General features: G+C 34.4%; 1 protein-coding gene across 2 annotated transcripts in view; it reads right to left on the bottom strand.

Moving 5' to 3' along the window:
* The window catches only part of Myo81F (unconventional myosin 81F), a 132,680-nt gene that overhangs the window by 76,662 nt on the left and 34,147 nt on the right, over positions 1 to 21,871 (bottom strand). For both annotated transcript variants that reach the window (XM_076411178.1, XM_076411179.1), the window contains exon 2: positions 19,929 to 20,035. In XM_076411178.1, coding sequence (XP_076267293.1) covers positions 19,929 to 20,035 — 107 coding nt within the window. The remainder of the gene's footprint in view (positions 1 to 19,928; positions 20,036 to 21,871) is intronic.

Genomic DNA, 21,871 nt, shown 5'->3' with positions numbered 1-21,871 from the left:
AAGGGGCCATGGTAATAAAATCGAATATATAATTACGCGGGGTCGACGACTTATTGAAATGGGATACAGAAAAAAAACTATTTGGTATGTATAACGTGATTAGCATGGTCTGATGTCGTTCTTCCTGTTAAATTAGTTTTCTCCTCGATGTTTTTCGCTTAACACCAAGAAAATTACGAACTGAAAAGATAATTAGCATCGCTGTATATTTAGAACTGACACACTAGTTAGCATCTTTGTGAAACGTCTCTTAACTCAGTTAAGTCTTAACGTGGCATATATATATAGCTAACTCAAGCAACTTCACTTTTCGATCATTTCGATTTTTTTATGTTTCCTGGTATTACCACCTTATTTGGGCGTTCACTGCATTATCGGTGTCTACGACCACGTTTGAAGTTAGCAAACCAACGTTTTATTGTTGTTTCTGATGGAGCGGAGTGCTTATAACATTTTTCAAGCCACTTCTTCGCTTGAGCGGTATTTTTTCCATTAAGAAGCAGTGTAAAATTTAAACACGTAATTGTTTTGGATCCATTGTCCATCCAAAAAACAAAACAAAAGTAGTGTCACTCTTAGCACAATAACTCACAAACTAATGAGTAGAATATCATGAAATTTTAACAGATTTCTTTTAAATTTTAACAGCTTTCTGGTGAATGCAATAAAACTAGCGCCATTTATGTGTTAGGACCGGGATTTTTAGGCCATGTGTTACGTATACAATGGAGATATAACACCATGGAGGTGATCCATAATCATCTTTCTTACGATACTTTGCAATATCCATTGATAATGCAGTCGTTGTATATTTACAAATTAACATACTGGTTAGCATCTTTGTGAAAAGTCTCTTAAAATTAAAGATTAGAAGCTTAAGGTTACTCTAGACTAGAAATTTGAAAAAAAAAATTTCAAATATTAGAAGCTGAACCCTTTAAGAACATGTTCTCAACTAATCTTTTCGAGACGGTTGACATGATATCTGAAATTCTACTTTAGAAATCGGATCAATCGGATGAAAGTAAAAAAAGTCAAATAAAATTATTTTTAAAAAATTACAGTTGTTCGAAAAAAAAAAACGAAAAACCCTTTTACCATTATTTGATTTTCAATTTTTTTAAAAGTACATTTTTTATGGTTTTACTTTGATACAATAGAAGAATACAGAGTATACAGAATGTTTTAGACCAAATTTCAAGTAAATCGATTTAGTAGAACTTGAGATATTATGTTAACCGTCTCAAAAAAAGTACGGGTCTATAAATTAGTTTTAAATAATCAATTTAATTATAAAGGATTTACAACAGAGGGTGCTACTGTGTATTAAATCGCATCGGGTACCTCCATAACCAACTTCATGTTGAAGCCGCACTGACGGGCTACACTTTTCCATATGTATCATTTCGTCGAAGTGTGAATTAAAAAAATTAAGTGCGTTGAAAATGTCTGAATTTGCACCAAGTGAATCGCATTTAGGGACAGTTTTACTTTATTACGTCAATTTGAAGATAAGCGGACTGAAGATCATCGAATGCTGTGTGAAGCTTACGGCAACTATGCTCCATCGATTTCAACATGTGAATACTGTTTTCGAGATTTTAAAACTGGTGATTTTGATATCAAAAACAAAGAACGTTCGGAACAACTAATAAAAAGGCGAGGATTTGAAAGCATCACTCGATGTAACCATCAATGGGGATTGATACAACTACCGACTACAATTGATTAATGACTGATTGACGAACGAAAACTGGCCGGAATACGACAATCACAACAAAGACACAACAATGTTATTCTTTAGCATGACAACGATCGACCACATGTTGCAAAACCAGTGAAAACTCTTGGAAAAGCTGTAAAAGTATCGATGGATAATGCTTAAGTAAAATATATTGTACCAATTTTTAACAATGAATCTTCAAATCAAACAATTCCCTTAAAACTAATTTATAAGCCATAGTTTCATGAAAACCGCGCTTGAAGTTTTGTTGTTAGATGCCGCGTAACCATCATCAGCTACATCTCCAAAAATTACTTAACTATAGAAAAACCGTCTTAGAAGCATATTCTTAGGGTTTAAGCTTAGAAAATATGGAATTTATAGACTAGAATACCCGAGAATAGTTAAAGACAGTATTCGTTGGACTGTTCAGTCAAATTTGGTCGATAAATCGTCTGACCTTTCACGAGCAAATTGGATTGTTAAAGAAACGACACTAGACAAGACGTAAACCTGACGTTGTCCTTGAACGATAAGAAATATCGTTTCTTGATGCTGATAAGTCATTACGTGCCATAAATAACAACAGTTTAACACAATAGAATTCCAACTAGTTTCTCATTATGTATGTAGTAAATAACTCGAGGATTTATGATAAATTATCTTCTGCCGGCAAATACTAAGAAACAAGAGATTTTATATCAAAATAAATGTAAATGCTAAATAAAAAATAAAACGAAAATTAATATATTACTGATCGATATTGGTTTTCTTTCATTTGTTTCTTTTTCATAGTGGTTCTAGTAGCTGAGTGCTACCCAAAATAATCCTATCTGAAGTTGTGATGATAGTGCTACATACAGATGTTAAATTGAGTAATATCAACAAAGGACTCTTTGGTTGGTCTTCCCTGCTCCTAAAAAAGCAGGTTGCTAATGTTAATAATTTGTTGAAAAAAAAATCAATAGTCAACAGTAACTACAAAGAACTGAGCGCGTGGGTGGTCTACCTCGCCGACAGTAACTTATTAGGATCGAATCTCGTTGGTGCTAATGTTCATTAAAGAAGTATAATATAATATTAAGAAATTGCCGGCTTGGTGGCACAGTGGTAAAGGCGATGGTCCTCCCACTGTTGCGATAGCCGAGGGTTCGAATCCTGCTGAGGCATGGTCGTAAATTTATGTTTGTGATTGTTAAAAATTTGTGAATGTTCTAGGCAAAAGTGTAAAATCCGACAAGGAAAATGTGATCCCAGTCACGCCAGTAACCAGGCTGGATAAGACCGGATGTCTTCTGGGATGATTTCTAAAGTTGGTTACTCGCCAGTTGGTAGGCTTAATGCTGAGGACCGTGGTTCGGAGCCCACGTTAAACTTTAGGCCCAGTCGAGATAAACCCATAGTATATATATATATATATATATATATATATATATATAATATATTAAGAAATTGTGTTCATTAAAAACCAGTAAATGTCTGAAGTTGTTAAACAGGACAATAGTGTATGAGGAGCTATAAATTAAAAAATATATACTCGGAGAATCTATTTAGAGGGTAATATTCTTGGGCTAAGCTCAAGGCTACACATTTTAGAAAATCTTACCAAAGTTATACAGCGAACTCTAAACTAAAGTAGCAGCCTTGCATTTTCAGTCAATTCGTATGGTAAACATTCTACTCATCGACCTATTTTCTAATTTCTTCGAAATTGGCGAAGTGTTGCTCTGCAAGCCTAGGACACATTGAGGCGAAAAGTTGACAAGCGGATGGGACAAGGCCTGGAGAGTAAGGTGGATGCTATAATGTGTCCAATTTAAGTGCCTTCAACGGTTCCTTCACCGGTGTTGCTTTATGAGACGGCGCGATATCGTGTTGTAAAATCATTTTACCGTGCCTGTTGATGCAGAAATAGCTTTGGCTCATACTTTTGAATCAGCATTTCACAAACGATTCTTCGATTGCATTTGCCTGTCATTCAATTGATGTGGTACCCATCCGCCTTCTTTTGGATTTTCCTGATAGCTCGTAATCAATCGCTAATCGTAAGTTTCTACCAACAAACTATGACTTTCAACGGCGTTTTATTTAGATTAAATAAGAAAAGTAATGCGTGCCGCAATTACACGTTCAAAAGGCATGAAACTTAATATTGTCAAAGAGGTATAGATCTATGATGGTATTACTTTTGGAAAATATAATATATATAACAAGTCAATTGAAAAGTCCCCGGCCTACCGTAGTAAAACACATTTTTTTGGCAAAATTAGTTTTTATTCAACATAATTCCCTTCAAAGGTGATCGACTGATCCTACTTTTCGATTTGCCTTTTGCCTCAATACAGGCCGCAGTTCCGGCGATCACCTCTTCATTCGACGAAAATTTCTTACCAGCGAGCATTCTTTTGAGATCTGAGAACAGGAAATAGTTGCTGGGGGTCAGATCTGGAGAATACGGTGGATGAGAAAGCAATTCGAAGCCCAATTCATAGATTTTTGACACGGTGCATTGTCTTGGTGAAGCAGCACTTTATTTGTCTACAAATGCGGCCGTTTTTCGGCGAGTTCGTCCTTCAAACGGTCCAATAACGCTATGTAATAGTCGCTGTTAATGGTTCTTCCTTTTTCAAAGTAGTCAATGAAAATTATTCCATGCGCATCCCAAAATACAGACGCCATAACCTTGCCAGCCAACTGTTGCGTTTTCCCACGCTTTGGAGTGGGTTCATTGTGTGTAGTCCACTCGGATGACTGTCGATTGGACTTCGGAGTGAAATGATGGAGTCATGTTTCATCTATTGTCACATACTGACGTAAAAACTCGAGTTTATTACTCTTGATCATCTTCCAACACCGCTCCAAATCATCAACTCGTCGTTGATTTTGGTCAAAAGTGAGCTCGCACGGCACCCACTTTGCATAGAGCTTTCTCATACCCAAATATTCGTCAATTATATGACGTACACGTTCAGTTGATATCTTTAAAGTGTTTGCTATTTCATTTAATATCAATTAACGATCGTTTAAAATAATTTTGTGGATTTGTTTGATGTTTTCGTCGATAACAACCTCTTTTGGGCGTCCACTGCGTTCGCCGTCTTCGGTACTCATTTCACCACGTCTAAACTTACAAACCATCAAGCATACCAATCCTTGATGGTTGGTTGATTTTCCTGGGACAGTGTCCGGAAATTCGGCATCAAGCCAAATATTTGCTTCAACTGTATTTTTCCCTTCAAAAAGCAATATTTCATCAACACGGGAAATTCCTCATATCCATTTTTTTCGCAATAACAAAAGTTGCTGCACTCAAAATACTATAATTCACAAAGTAATAATCCGACAGCTGTCAAATTTATACACGCATCTTTTGAAGGTTAGGGCTAAACTCTATATTATAGTTAGGGTAACAAAAAAACCTATGGATTGAATTTTAGTAGCGCCATCTATCTGTCCATTCCATATCCTGCATGAACTATTCATCTTTTTTAAACCGTACATCCAATTTACATCCTCGTTTTATTTAGTCGTTAATGGACTCGAACGTAGAAAACAAATATACTAGGAATAAAACTTCGGTGCACTTTCTTTTTTATTTGCAAAAACTGCAGAGGGTTAAAAGCAAACCACGTTCTATTTCGGTTTTCCGCCTCGGCAGTTTATTTCGCACATTTACCAGTCATTTCACGGTATTTTCCGTCGTTTCCATTATGTTTCGTGGCTTTTCACGGGCTAATGACATTGCCATTTCATCTCGATACGTTTATTTTCTTCGTTACTTTTTATTTTCAATTGACATAAACGAAGCGCTGCATCATCGGAATTATATTTTGGAAATGTCAGTCGTATGAAGGTCCCTTCTATGCGTATTAGTCATTATGTGCCATGATTTAGGTTCAGACTGTTTTCCAAAAACACAATAAATAACTTGTACACTGAGAAGAAGCCATATATGGTTTGATGCTTTTTTACTTGGATTTTTACATACATTCCTCGATGTACATGCAATAAGTTGACACGATTCTCCTGTATACAACAATGAATTTGTCCAAAATTTTGTTAAATGAAATTTAGTCGCTGAAATGCTCAGCTTACGATGAATTGATTTTATTAAAAATAGGTGTATAAGAGTGCAATATAGTTAAATAGTAGATGGTCAGATGGTAACATATAAATATGGAGATATATTCTAGTCCTTTCGTCTTTAATGATGTATGCCATTTGCAGCTATCTGTATTTTTGTGTCCTGAACTTTATTTTTGATTAAGCAAAATTTTTGATCAATTGATTTTCATGTTGCAATGTTCCACGGGAGAACCTCACACTGAGCATGTTCACGAAGCTTTTCACGAACAGGATGCCTAATTCGAGGTGGATATTCGCATTTCTCACAAACCAAACGTACTTATATATATATATAGTCGCTTTATGGGGAATAGGAAGTATACTTTTACTGTAGAGAAGTGGAAATAGGATGGTATACACGCCATTGCCTTTGCAAAGATCGTGTAGGATTTGGGCTGGCCACTAGAACCTGAAGTCGAATTGGAGACCGAAGTATGACACCTTCTGGAGCCAGGGGATAGGAACTTTTTCGATTTAGAGGCGATATGCATGGAACTCCTTCCGACGATGGAACATAATAGTCTGAGTTTTGCTCGGGTTAATCTGCAATCGCCAGAATTCCTACCATGCTATCGACTGGGTAACTTGTGCCTGAAGTCTGTTTTTAATGGCGTCGGGTCTATATCCTATAAAGAACGCTGTGTCGTCTGTATAAAATGTTGTGTTTGATGTGTTGACTTGAGGAGTGGGAAATCGGCCATGAACAGGTCTTGAACTGTGTAGTATAAAATTTTCTGTGGTTGTTAATCTAAGTTAATTCTTCAAGGTATCCATCCGTGTTCTCTCTGTTAGATCATCTTTTTCTTCTGGCTATTTATATTTTGGGCATAATAATAAAAATACAATAATATATTAACGAAAACGTGTTTGTTGTTTGTCGGGGTATTCTTCATGATGATTAATACACTTTTGCATGCCCTTGAGAAACAATCTTCTTAATACATTTTCCACTATGATTGAGGTGACATCCATCCAATTCTGATATGCGGAAATAAAAATTCGTTTGGCACTAAACCAGTGCTGTATAGAGGTGGGCTCATTAACTCGACCCTTTGGACAGTCAAATGAATGACTGATTCAGCCGATGTGTTCATAATCATGATGGGGAATGATCCTTCGATGTTGCTAGTATTACCAAGGCTCAAAATATAAATAGCAACCCTCGTAAGGTAGTTTGTAACAAGATCAATGTTGTTGTTGATACATATTGTTGATACAGTAGTGTTCATCGACTTCTGAGTAGTTGTTAAATAGAATAGATGATAATGGTGTGGCGACCGCCACGATCCTTTAGGCCACCACGAATTCATCAACAAGTACAAAGGTTGGCAACGCCGGTGGATTGGTACCATGCAGTTCCAAGCAGTAAAAGACCATCACGACGACGTCTCGTTCTCTTTTCTTTTCTCCATCCCCTTTTAATAGTACCACTTCCACAGCGCTACCGTACTTCCTCTACCTAACCTAATATCCTTTCAATTCTCCCGTCGAATACATGTATATTTTAATATTAAAACTAAACAGTATTTCTTCAAACAGTGTTTTCAAATCTCGTGCAAATTCCTTCCAAAAATAGTAGTGAGTGTTCTGACAAATAATCGCAGCGGCAGCCACACATTTCGACCTACTGACCGACCCGACGAACATTCCTTCAATGGGGATGATGCCTTTTGATTGGAATTGGAGGAAGTCTTCGTATGCCTTCGTTATGAGTATTTGCGATTGAAATGTAAATATTGGAAATATCTTGAGTCATATCATCTGAATGTCGTGCAACATAAGCGAGCAAATCCGTTAAAAATGCCAGAATATCGGTAAGAAAAACTATTGTGAACAAACTTTAGAACAGGAACCCGACAAATACCATCTAAAAATTCGATCATCAACAAATTCTTTCTTAAGCGCTAATTACCGCCTCAATATACCTGTTTTCAGTCGATAGATGACATAAAAGAGATGCCATGGCGACAAATTATGTCGATTCCTGAAAATGCGTCTAAAAAAATCTTTTGATAATTAGATCATTTGTTGGCATAATTGAATTAGTTCGGAAAAGATCTATTTTGAAAACCAGTAATAAAAACTTTTTGTGTTTTACGAACCAATTTATAGCACTTTTTGTATTTGTTGGGTTTTTTTCAAGATTTTCTTGTGAAATACATTTTCAAAAAAAAAAAATATATTTCAAATCCTGTTCCATATCACCTTGTTTAATAGTTAAACATTTGATTTTAGAATAATAATTAAGAATCAAGAAATATACAATATGAATTTATTATTAGCTAAATGTATTTTTTTTGCAAAAAAAAATATTCTCGTGAGATTTCATCCACTAAATGCAAAAATCACTATAAACATCTTCTATATAATACATGTTCTCATTTTAATCTATATTTTTGTTAAAATTGGTGGAAAATATTTGTATATATTACTTTAAATTTTTTTAAAGATGCTGTAGGGACCTTGAGGCATGTCGAATTTTACATCGTGAAATAACGGTCAACAAAGTACCCAGAAATATAATCCCAGATGTTGAACACGGGCGGGGTGCCAGCAGCGCCAACTAGAACCCGACAACGAATAGCTGGCGGCAACCCCGAGACGTTTATCTGGGATGTTTGTTATTGAAGGATATTTCGAGGATCATTCAGTACCCAACCATCGTTTGGTTTAAACGTGCCACCATCGACTGGCCAAGCCTCGTCACCAGGTAACGCCGCTACCGTCTATCCGTTTTATCTATTTTGTATTTTCCACATTTTTATATTACTTCAAAAATAACGGCCACATAATGTAAACACCACTGTTTCATTTCGTCTTACCTCCATTCACCGAAACCCTAAAGTGGTGACCCCGACGTGATCTCTAGCAAAATGGGGTTTAGACTCGTGAATGGACGGTACGTGCAACATGGTGTATTTTACGTGACTGTTATCTCTTTTTTTTTTTGATACAAAGTTTTCAATAATTTTAATTCGATTGTTTTTCCATTTTAATTTTGTTCCTTCAACATCAAATTCATTCAAACATTTGTCCCTCATTAAATTTTATTTTAGTGCTGGAACAATGAACCTTAAATTTAATATCATTATTTCCATTTCATTTTCTTTTCCAAATTTTGTTTCTCTGACAATCTTTTGAATCCTTAGAGCTTTTGATATCATCATCTGATAATCAGCATTTCGACTAGATATTTCTTTCGGCGCTATGTTTAAATCATAATGTCTTCCTTCGCTCGCCGTCTCCGTCGTATTGGCAACATTTTGATTTGAAAGGCTTTGGGCAGCTTCGGTCGGATTCCGTCGTTATTTGTTTTTTCTGAATTACCGTGACGTATGTGACCACGGATTAGTCACCGAGCAGCTCCAGAAGCTAGGTACCGATTGCGGTCACCGTAGACTCGTCATGTCTTCGCCGCGGTACCAGAATTGTCAACGTCTCGTCTTCGAACAAAATAAGCTACCACGTTGTCGAACAATCGATCCTCCCACAGCGTCGATTACGGGAGCCCTGTCCGAAGAATAGCTTGTTCTCAACGTCGTCGATGGACCACATTCAAGTGCCAAAGCGACGATGAAACAACAGTATCTGTAGCACCGAAAGATATCAACAGCCGTACCAGATCGCAACTGTACCAACCACAACCGTTTTGATTTAGCATATCCAAATGTTTAAAACTCTTTTCATGCATCATTTTTTTTGTTGTTTGGAATATTTGTATGTAAAATTCTGGCAGGGGAGTATTGTAGCGACCTTGAGGCATGTCGAATTTTACATCGTGGAATAACAGTCAACAAAGTACCCAGAAATATAATCCCAGATGTTGAACATGGGCGGGGTGCCAGCAGCGACAATTGGAACATGATAACGAATAGCTGGCCACCCCGAGACGTCTATCTGGGATGTTATTGAAGGATATTTCGAGGATCATTCAGTACCCAACCATCGTTTGGTTTAAACGTGCCACCATCGACTGGCCAAGCCTCGTCACCAGGTAACGCCGCTACCGTCTATCCGTTTTATCTATTTTGTATTTTCCACATTTTTATATTACTTCAAAAATAACGGCCACATAATGTAAACACCACTGTTTCATTTCGTCTTACCTCCATTCACCGAAACCCTAAAATGCTAATATGAATATGATGGTGTGCATGTTTTTATATGCTGCTACTATGAACAGAGCAACTCCTGGAAGTATTCCTTCCATTTCTCCATTATTTGTTATTATTCAGTAATTATGTCTCATATTACATCTTTTATGTGTCTGTAATTATATCATTTTTCTCCTCTGCATGGATTTTAAAACCTTGCAAAAAAAATTAGGTATTCTTCTATCACTTCCCCAATTATTGATCTCCAAATCGTTTTGCTTTTGATCACCTTTTTTGTATATTGCATAGTTTTCATTCAAATTCAATTCAAGTTATTTCTTAGTATATTCTTTTATTAATCCACCAATATTGATAATGTTGAATAAATAAAGTTGATATTTAATTAAACTATAGAGCTTTATATATAAATTAATTTAAAGAAATATAATAAGTTTCATATATAATTATAAATTTAAGTGTTCTTCGAACTTTCGCAGAAGTCTTGTATGGTCAATTTCTCTGAATGTTAAATGTGGAGTATTAACAGTTATTAGATCTTGTAGTAATTTCTAATAATGCTGTACACGGCGAATGAAATATTCATATTCGTTATTTTCCCCAATATAAAATTAAAATTTTAAAATCGTAAATATATAATTATATAATTATTTTTACTTGAATGCTTAAAATCAGAATTAATGAGCATAACCCGAACAAAGCCAGCGGCACAGCACAGAGAATGCCACTCAGAAAAAGGGAAATGACTGTACAAGAGACTGTCCAGGAAGTTAAAAGATAGGAAAGAACGCCCTAATTGGCAAAAAAAATGAGCCCGAGATTTAAAACAAAGCAAACCTTGCGTAAATTATTTGAACAGTTCATAATTAAGATAAGGAAGATAAACTAAATAAATATCTGCAGGACGAATAATTTGTTTCTAGAGTGATAACAAAGGTCAACCAAAAACGTTTTTAAACTAATTTACCTAAATTTTATATTTTTGGGTGCAGAAACTGTTTTTCTTTTTACCCAGACTTCTTTTAAATATGAATTATACCAGGAATGTCGGTAACTACTTCCCGGTTTTTGTTATAGATTTGACTAGCCATAAATATGCACTGTTATGATTTGATACATATCAGGTAAATTGAAAAGTCCTCGGCCTACCATAGTAAAACACATCTTTTTGGAAAATTAGTTTTTTTTAATTCAACATAATTCCCTTCAAGGGTGATACACTGATTATAGCCACCCTCCAACTTTTTGATACCATTTTTGTAGTACCATTTGCCCTTTGCTTCAAAATAGGCCTTAGTTTCGGCGATCACCTCTTCATTCGACGAAATTTTTTTTCCAGCGAGCATTCTTTTCAGATCTGAGAACAGGAAATAGTCTGATCTGGAGAATACGATGGATGAGGAATCAATTCGAAGTCCAATTCATGGATTTTTACCATCGTTTTCACTGACTTGTGACACGATGCATTGTCTTGGTGAAGCAGCACTTTCTTTTTCTTCAAATGCGATCGTTTTCGGCGTTTTCGTTCTTCAAACGGTCCAATAAGGCTCTACTATACTCGCTGTTGATGGTTCTTCCTTTCTCAAGGTAGTCAATGAAAATTATTCCATGCGCATCCCAAAATACAGACGCCATAACCTTGCCAGCAGACTGTTGCGTTTTCCCACGCTTTGGAGGGGGTTCATCGAGTGCAGTCCACTCGGATGACTGTCGATATGATATGATGTACATGTTCAGCTGATATCTTTAGAGCGTCTGCTATTTCTTTCAATTTCAATTTACCGTCATTCAAAATCATTTTGTGGATTCTTTAAATGTTTTCGTCAGTAACAACCGTCACGTCTTCGGTGCTCATTTCACCACGTCTAAACTTAGCCTACCAAGCCTTGATGGTTGATTTTACTGGGGCAGTGTCCGGTAAATCGGCATCAAACCATGTTTTTGCTTCAACTGCATCTTTTCCTTCAAAAAGCAATATTTTATCAACAAGCGAAATTTCCAAATTCACAAAGTAATGATCCGACAGCTGTCAAATTTATACACTCATCTTTTGAGGGTTAGGGCTAACTAAAAACATGGATTTAATTCGTAAATAATTAATAGTAGCGTCATCTATATAGGTGGAATATACTCTCAACTTCGTCTAAGATTAAAGATATCGGTTTATCAGTTCACAATGAAGCCTATTTGGACATATGAGGTGCAAGTATGAGGTTGCATTAAAACGTCAAATCTAGTAACCACTAGTAATCCAACAATTGTTAAAACAATGTTCCTCGACTAATTATTCATGTTTATGGCTACCACGATGACCTCGAAATTAAATGGATCTACTAAGTTATTCAAGATTTTGGTGTAAATAGTGAAGGAAGGTAATCAAACCGCATCAACGTGGGTAGCAATACACTTGCTGGATAATGCACAGGAAATTAGAAGGTTGAAGCGAGCCAAAGCCACGAACTTGCATCGTGTGTAAGTGTTACTCTTAACTTTTTCTTATGTAGTCTAATTTAATTTTAATTTGGGAAATAAATATTGATGCATTTATCCCGTACTTGTGTTGCTTTTAAATTGATAGAAATACAACTTAACAATAGTAATAAACAATTTGTACATTAAGATTGTATTAAGCATACCTAATGTAAGATGTATTTAATAAAAAAACTATAAAAAATCTGACTAATATTAAACAAATAAATATTATGTTGATTCATAAATACGGAGGGATTATGGCTAAAACAAATGTAAATAATGACGATAATTTGATGGGACACATAAAATGAATAAACATACAAAAAAGAATAATAAAAAATGTTAAAGTTTCATCATGGACACGCTAAGTCATCAGGTGTGAGTCAGACATGTTCCGCTTCTACTTTCATTGGAATTTCAAAGATCGATTTTCCGAATACACTAGACGGTCCCCGTGACTCAGTCGACAGATATCCACCGAGACAACGGAGATTCTCCCATCGCATCGGACGGCATCAGCAGAGGACATCGCCGTCGTGAAAAGTCTGTAAGATTCCTGTTAAAACTATTAAAATTCTGCCTAATATATATAATAGTACGATTCGAAAATGTTTACTATATGATTTTTGACAGAATTCATTCTTGATAATAATGGCGTAACGAACAGCATTTTTAAAGAATATTTAGTTTATATGAAATATTTCTTAAATAGTAAACGTTTATTTTTGTGGGACAGGATATTTTTTTTCAATGGATACAAGTAAAATTAACAGTAAAGAAGAAAAAGACAACTTATGGGCATATTCTACTCTAGAAATGTGATTTTTTCATATTTTCAAAGTTTATCCTCTAAATATATGCCCTTCCATAAAATAATTTTTCAAAATTTAAATTATTTTCATAAATATTGCTGTTACACGGCATCTAAACCGCTTTTTTTCTAAACTACACCTTTTTCTAAAATAGACAATTGATATGATATATTAAATTCGAACGAACCGACTTGAAATCGAAATGGTTGGAATCTGCTGTATACATTCTTCGATCACATTAAAGTAAAACTATAACAAAATTTGAATTTTGTATTATTTTGAAAACTTCGGAAATGTTAAAAAAATCGATATTTCAAATAGTCGTAATAGTCTTTTTGGGATTCAGATTTTTTCAGATTTTTCAGAACTCTTCAGAACTCCCATTTCATCAGCCTGCAACTTTTTGGATTTTTTTCTTTTGTATATTCTTTAAACATTAATAAATACCTTTAATTTAATTTATTTTGATCAGCGATATCTTTTGGTAAAAATTCAAAATATTAATGTAAACCTTTTGTTAAACAACTTAACTGTTAAATTCAATGGTTTTGATATTTCTCTACATAAAATAACTGTTTTCCATTTAGTATTCTTGAGTTACTCAGTATATACAGACGATAATCACGGAACCCTAAAATTGTTCAAATACTTTACGACATTTATTACTTTTGTAGTTTAACTTGATGAAATCGGTTGTCGAAGCCCATCACTTAACACACGATTTTATTGCTTTCAAGCAAAAAAGAAGAGTTTTCAATAGGGTTTTGTGAATGGCGATCTATAACGATAATCAAAACTGTAAAAAAATACGGATTAACTCAGGATCATTCACATCGACACAGATGCGGCATATTCATAGCCATACATATTTGGTATGCACAAGGTGAGGTTAGCAGAATGTAGTGTATTAAGTGCTGTTTAAACTGAATGAAACTGTTGCTGCAGATATAGAATACGTAGAAAAAGGCCAGCAACGGCTAGTAACAGATACAGCATCACCCAAGAGAACCACGTAAGATGACAGCCTTCGACCACATGTTGCAAACGTTATAAAATAGTACAACCCAATAGTACTCACCAGACAATGCGCCTTCTGATTACCACTAGTTCAGATCAGGGGTAGTATGGCATGGCCACGGTTTCCAAATTCTGAAGAACTACAAAATCGATAACTAGATAGCTGTCAAATCAACATTGTCCTTTCGATGCGGTATCACCATATTGCCAAAAAGACGATAAAAAGTTGAGGAAAACGTTGTTTTCTCAATAAATGTCTTCTTTAAGTGGAAAAATATCAGAATACATGCAAGCACCTAATAATTTCAATATTCTTGGTATGGCATACTAGCCTCGTTTCTAACCTGTTGTAATTTGTTTCATATGTTCGACATTTTATATTAAATTCGAATAATAATACAGAACATGTAAAAGTAGTATTGTCTCTCAGTATTTTTTATTACAACTGGCAACACCGACAGAATAATATAAATCAAAATATTAAAAACGCTTCTGATTAATTCATGTTGTAGTACAATATAATTTCCATTCATTCATTCTTACCCAAACAAAAGACAATTTATAACCCATATATACGGTTTATTTACTAACTGACTGTTCAACTTTAATTCAATCACATTTATTAAAACGTTTTGGAGCTGATACTACTATATAAATGATATTGTAATAGGGGTATATTTAAAGTACATAAATATATATAGTTCGGAGGTATATCTAAATATTCTGATTGACGAATTGGCGTTGTATTTATTTAGATTAAGCAAATATTACTTTTCTAATATTTGTTAATGTACATGAGTCACCAAATTCTTAATCATATAATTCAGCTCTTGATACGTGAAAGTGAGATATTTATTTTCAATATTAGTTAGTCAGCTGGCCTCTTACAAGAGTTGACTTTTATATTTTGGGTGTAAACTGAGATAACTAATTGGTAGTGTTGGGAACTATCGACTGAAATCGACTGTTTAGTAATTGACTAGTTTTTACTATCGACTGTCAGTCGCTATTTTTGGTTCGACGAATTTTACTACTTTTTAGCAGTGACTGTTTTCAGTCGCTATTTTCGGTCCGATTGATTTTGTTACTATTTACTATCGACTGTTTCAGTCGTGTACTTTTAGTTACTACTTTTGTTTCTGTTAGTTTCATTCGACTGATTTTTAACGTTCTAGCTCTGCCGTCCTAGCCGCGGCCTTGACAAAAATGTACCAATTAAGCAATGTAATGCTTAAATAGATTTATATATAATATATATATATATATATATATATATATATATATATATATATATATATACATTAGGATAACCCGAAATTACTTTTTACCCGACCTATTATAATTAATCATTAAAAGGAGGGCGTGATCGCTATTGCAATGATATACATTGCATTACAACGTATTTCCAATAAATACCTTCTATTACAATATACTTTAAAAAATGGGGACAGCTTATTGCTGTTCTAACCTTGCAACTATTTTTTATTACCGGTAATACCCAATAGTAAATATAGTCCGGTCATTTTAGGTTTTAAATATTTGTTATATTATAAATTATTGTTATCAATAGAACAATGATAAATGTTAGTAACTGTATTGTCATCTCAGCTTATTCATTATTTTATTGTTATTGATAAATCTATATTTTGATATACAAACTATGTAATAATTCAAAATTGAAATTAAATTAGTGGGCTTAGCTGCAGATCCGCTTATAGCTTCCAAAGTCCAAATAAAATGAAAAGAAAGTTTATATTTGTTTAAATTATTTCATGAAATTTTAAACAAATTGGTTGAACAACAATGACTCGAGGTCCTTGGTATATAAATGGTGCAAATAATTTATTTACAAAATGGAGTAAAAGGTTTGAAAAGGGCACCAAGTTTCTTTTATTTTACTCTTTGTGATTCCACAATCTGCCCTATAGGCAATAAGTATTTCTTATGTCTATATTATATATTATATATACATGGGATGTAGAAAATCATTTCATTAAGCGATCTCCTGTATAAAATATTATCTTAGTTAATTAGTCTCATTCTAAAGTCTATATATGTCCAGTAATCAGATCAGGTAGTGTTAAACGTTTTAGTCTACGCACTTCACTATCACGTCGCATGCTTGGCTGCTTAGCGAGTATGTTGGGATGCACTGACACTTTTTCGAAGTACTTCACACAAACACGTTGAATTACACTCGTTATAGGTTCTAGAGGAATATCGCGTTGTATCATTTTATTTGAAATATAGTACTGAGCATCAACAATGGCACGCAATACCTTATTTTGGAACCGTTGAATGATGATTTGTCTGTTGATGAGTGATATATTAGATTTGCTAGCGGTACCCCATAGTTGGATTCCATATGACCAAATAGGCTCGAGTATAGACTCATACAGAAATATCTTGTAATCTAAAGATAACTTGGATTTGCACCCGATGAGCCAATACATTTGATATAATTTAAATCCAAGTTGTTTTCGTTTAGAGAGTATGTGCTTTTTCCATATTAGGCGTCGATCTAAGTGCATACCAAGATATTTAATATGCTCTGCTTGGAGGAGTTGATTACTGATATTCACTGGTGGACATGTTCTTCTACTCGGGGTAAAAGCTATATGGGTGGATTTTGTTTCATTGGCTTTAATGCGTCATGTCTTCAACCATAATTGTATTTGCTTCAGATGGGTTTGTAGGTTTATTGATGCTGTGACTGGATCTTTATGGGATGCTAAGATAGCTGTGTCGTCTGCGTATGTTGCCACAGTAGTTATTTTTGTGGTAGACAGATCGGCCGTATACAGAAGATACAGTACTGGACCCAGTACACTACCTTGCGGAACTCCTGAATATACGGGATGTAATTCGGTAAATGTTCATCGCCTTGATTTACAATAAAATGTCTATCAGTGAGATACGATTTTAGTGACTGATAGTCCGGATGAAGAAGTTTCTTTAGTTTAACCTGCAAGCCCTTATGCCATACTTTGTCAAAAGCCTGAGATATATCTAAAAAAGCAGCCGAACAATATCTTTTGGCATTTAGGTCAGCGTTTATTTTATTTACAAGTCTATGCACTTGTTTTGTAGTTCCATGATTATTGCGAAACCCGAACTGATGTTCTGGAATAATTTTTCTTATTTCTATTATACAGTTTAGTTTCTTTATGTTCAGTTTCTCGAAAACTTTCGAGATTATCGGTAATAAACTTATAGGCCGGTAGGAGGTCACATCTTCTGGTATTTTTCCTGGTTTAAGAATCATTAGTATTTTAGCTACTTTCCAGATGCTAGGGAAGTAATTAATTCGTAGCATATCATTAAATATAAATGTTAATAGTTTTATACCCGAAAAGGGCAACAAGTGTGCACCAATACTATAAAAACCAGATGGAAGAATGGTAGAAAATATCCCCAAATCGTTCAATTCTGAAGTTTTTTAAATTTACCAACACTGCACTGCTTCTTGCACGAATACCTGCAGATTCACCACCATACAATTCAATTGGTGTAAAAATTAATACCCTATAAAGCCAGTTAAAAGCTTGACCGACTGAAGAAGCCGAAATGCCACTATTGGAGTGCTATATAAATTCGAAATGTAACCATCAGAACTCCTTTCTTTCATCTGTACTTTTTCAAAAATGAATCCTATTTTACATTTGGACGACAGGGGTTTATTTCATTTGGTTGTAGATAAAAATCCACGGTGTCGTTTTATATCGCCGTTCAACAAGTCGCATCTTCTTTCTATGGCTAAAAGTTGTTGGATTTTAAATTCTTTGGCATTTCGTAACTTATGGTATATACATACACCTTTTCTACTTTTTTACTACTAAGTGGTGTAGGTAGGTATTTTATGTTTAATGTTTCTTTGTCATTTTTACGGTTAATATTCTTTCTGAATTTGTTAAATTTATTAACTCCTGCTGGTGTTCTCTTCATCTTTCATTAACTCAATTACAAATAAGCGTATGGTTAATACTCAATTTATGAATACATTTATTTTCTTCGTTTCAATTAATTATAGTTAGTATATATATTTCAATTTGTTCAAATTCTTCCTCCTTTTTACTCATCAATCCTCGTATGTTCCATGTTCCCATCTCCCAAGCTTTTATTATCTTCCAAAAATTTGGTATTCTATCTCCTCTTCTTCTTTCACATTGTTCTTCTTCCCAATTCTCATCATTAACTATTATTTGAATACCCACCTACTATCGTCCTCTTGACCTTCTCCAATCCATTTATTTCCGTGTTCCATGTTTAATTCCCCTCTTCATTCGGTTATATTTCTTATTTCCCTTTGCCTCTGTTCTTTAGATACATGTCCTCTCAGTAGGGCGCTGTTATTTATCATAAAATAATAACATCTCAAATTGTGCATTTTAATAATAAACATTTTTCGATTTTTCGAAACAATCAAAAATAAACTTTCAAAAAACTGTTATTTACCGGTCTATATGATTTGTACGATTTGTATCCTTGTCTCTTTCAAAAATGATAACATTAAGCTTGACTATAATTGTCTCACTACACGGATCCTATCTATCTCTCCAAACCCATTAACGCTTTTAACTTAAAAAGGTATATTATCACGCGACTATTCTAGCGGTAGGTATCAAACCGTGACGCACTTTGCTTGTAATTATTGGGATTGCTACAGAGCTAATGTAGAATTAACAGAATGCATTATACTAGTAATGCTTTGAGTATTCCTCATATGTTGAATGATTCAGTTGACGGTTTAGGATTTTATAAAAACTATGTAGAAAAAGAAAAACAGAATTTCTTGAACTCAAATATTTCAAATTAAATTAATATTATATTCAGTTTGATTTCTTTTATTATGAGGATTACTTACGTTAGTTTTTTGACAGACATTCTGCCCTATCAACTTACTAAAACATAATAAAATATTGTAGTAAATCCTTATGGACATATGGACATATGGTAACGTTATTATATAGGATTGTACAAGGAAGAATATAGTCATAGAGTTTGAACATAATATAGTCATTTTAAATGTTTGTAGTAGTTCAGAAATAGTGATCTCCATAAAGATTTGGAAATTAACACCACCAAGACGACTCAAGAGGACTCATTACCTTTTAGTTGATGTACTGTAGAATTGTATTTGTATTGTTGATGTACTGAGCAAAAGCAGAATACAGTGGGCACGTTAATATTAATATAAACAAGTTGATGGAATCTAAGAGATTTTAATTCTACAAATTTTAGTTTCGTAATTTAGGACGGCTATTACTCATAATTTTGAAAAAGTATTGTTCGTATTTTAATTTTTACTAATATTAATGAGATATTATATTAAATAAAAAAAATGTGATTATTTTTATTAAAAAATTATTTGCAAAATTTGATACAATATGGTATGGATTTATTATATTTCAAATATATAAAACTTAGGGGATGATTTTCGGAGACCAATTATAGCATTTGCTATTTTAAATTTGCATATTGTAGTGTAATAAATCTAAAGAGTATTGTAGTCGATTGAAATAGCTGATCATCTTATAAAAGCTGGTTGTTACTTACCTATAAATATAATGAGACAAATTCAAAATATAAAATATGTCTTAAACGAAGTATTTGAGAAAATGGCGAATGCGAATAAAAAACTATTTATTTCAGATTTAAAAAGGATACATATATCTTGTCATTCTTGTATCTAACTTTCAAGTTCTTGTTGATGACTGCTTCGTCCAGGACCGTTAGTCTGGTCATGTCAGGAACTCCATCATCGGGCACCATTCCTGCAACAAAAACAAAACTTAATATACGAACAGTCAAATCAATACAAATAACATAAAATTAATATTATTCCTGTTCAGTTAAATCTACTATTATTAGGGCTAGTTAAAACTAGTCATTAATTATTCCAATATATTGCTTTAATTAATTGTATTTAACTATCATAGTGTAAAAGTTCGATCGATTTCCAGTAGATGGCATTAGAAAGTTGAGATTTCGTAGTTAAAATAAACTTATTTGACAGTTTTGTTTGAACTCACATCAAACATCGACGACAACAAATAAAGACAAAATCCATCTAAAAATGTAAAGTTTTTTTTGTTCTTGCCTAAAACCAGGCGGTAGAATGCATGCCCCATACCTGGTCGCGGAGACTTGCCCTGGAGTGACAAGTTGGACAGGCTTATGTGGGACTGCCTCTGGGCTTACCAATACTCTATACCGAAACCGCCTCACAGTTAACCTCTGTGGATCGTTATTGCTACTGCATTAAATTTGGGGATATGGCACCCGCTGATCGGGCAGTCGTTATTGGGCACGAGGACCCGGCGATTCTATTGATTCATGAACTTGATTTAACATACGACTGGATACTGTCGTATGGGGGTAAAAGTTATGACTGCAGCGACGGATGAGATCGTTTCAGTCTGGAAAAGGAGGGGAGGTTAGCGGTGACGCGGTGCTAAGCTCCCAACATGTCGACCAGCTCGCGAACAAGCGCGTTTTCAGAAACATTTGAGTTCAGTTGTTTGCGGAATGATTGACTCACTTGACCGCATGATCGAGCTGCTTCTGTAAAAGTTTATGAATTGTAACTTCGAACTTGGCGGCCGTGAAGAAAGCAGTGTCGTTAGCGTATAACGCGACGTCAATATGCTTTTTTTTGGGGCCAGCGGGGAACCTTGAGGAACGCTAGCATCGACTTGTTTTTGACTGGAAAGTGTTTTCCTGATCTTGACCTGGAAAGATCTGTCAGACAGATAGGACTTGAAAAATATAAATAGTGCTAAAGAATCTGATAATGTAATAGCCAATCAAACCCAATTTTGGTGTCGTTGATTCCAATCAGGTAAATTCGATGTCAAAGATGCAGCACATTCAGAAGAGCAATTATAGAAAATGTGAATAAAATCATGGAAATGACTGAGCCTGACCATCAAATAAGCATTGTTTCTACTTCTCAGAAACTAGGTACTGTGCAAAAACGTTTGGAGCCATTTCGATTAGACTGGATGCCAAAAGGAAAAATAAATTATATTATTTATTATTTACGACAAAATCAAGCGAGAACGGCTAAGCTGAAGCAAGGTGAATTGGCACAATCGGTAGCCAAATTAGGAAGGTTTCGCTATGGATTTGTAAAATTGGCAGAGTATATACAAGCTGTGCATAGAACTTCCAAAAAGGTTGTCGTGTCACCAATTAAATCTTCTGATGAATCCAAATCATTAAGAATTCTTTCCAAAAAGGTGATAAGAAACATCACAATCAAATTTAACTCTTACGATCAGCCTTGAAAGAGTCTGACACACACTGAACAAACTGACTAAAGTTTTTCAATAAGCATCCGTTTTTCAGAAGTTAATAAGGGTATTATTATCTGTGGATGCAAGATATAATAACTATTTGACATGTAAAATATGCTCTAGCATATAAACGATATTCTTCCATTGTATAGCACATTCTTGAATAATTATGAGACGTATTTGATTCAGCTATTAATGCAGCTTTTAAGCTCATCTTGGGCAACATTTAAATGATGAAAATGTGTTGTTATCTTTTTGCTGTAACCGGAAAACTGTAACACGTAAGTAATCATATAAATAAGTAGTAGCAGA

Source organism: Rhynchophorus ferrugineus, unplaced genomic scaffold (assembly GCF_030347505.1).
Source record: "Rhynchophorus ferrugineus isolate W39M unplaced genomic scaffold, kcgeb_rfMv2 rfM8, whole genome shotgun sequence".
Classification (NCBI taxonomy): domain Eukaryota; kingdom Metazoa; phylum Arthropoda; class Insecta; order Coleoptera; family Curculionidae; genus Rhynchophorus; species Rhynchophorus ferrugineus.
The sequence above is the reverse complement of the archived record's forward strand: the minus strand, read 5'-3'. Positions and strand labels throughout refer to the sequence as shown.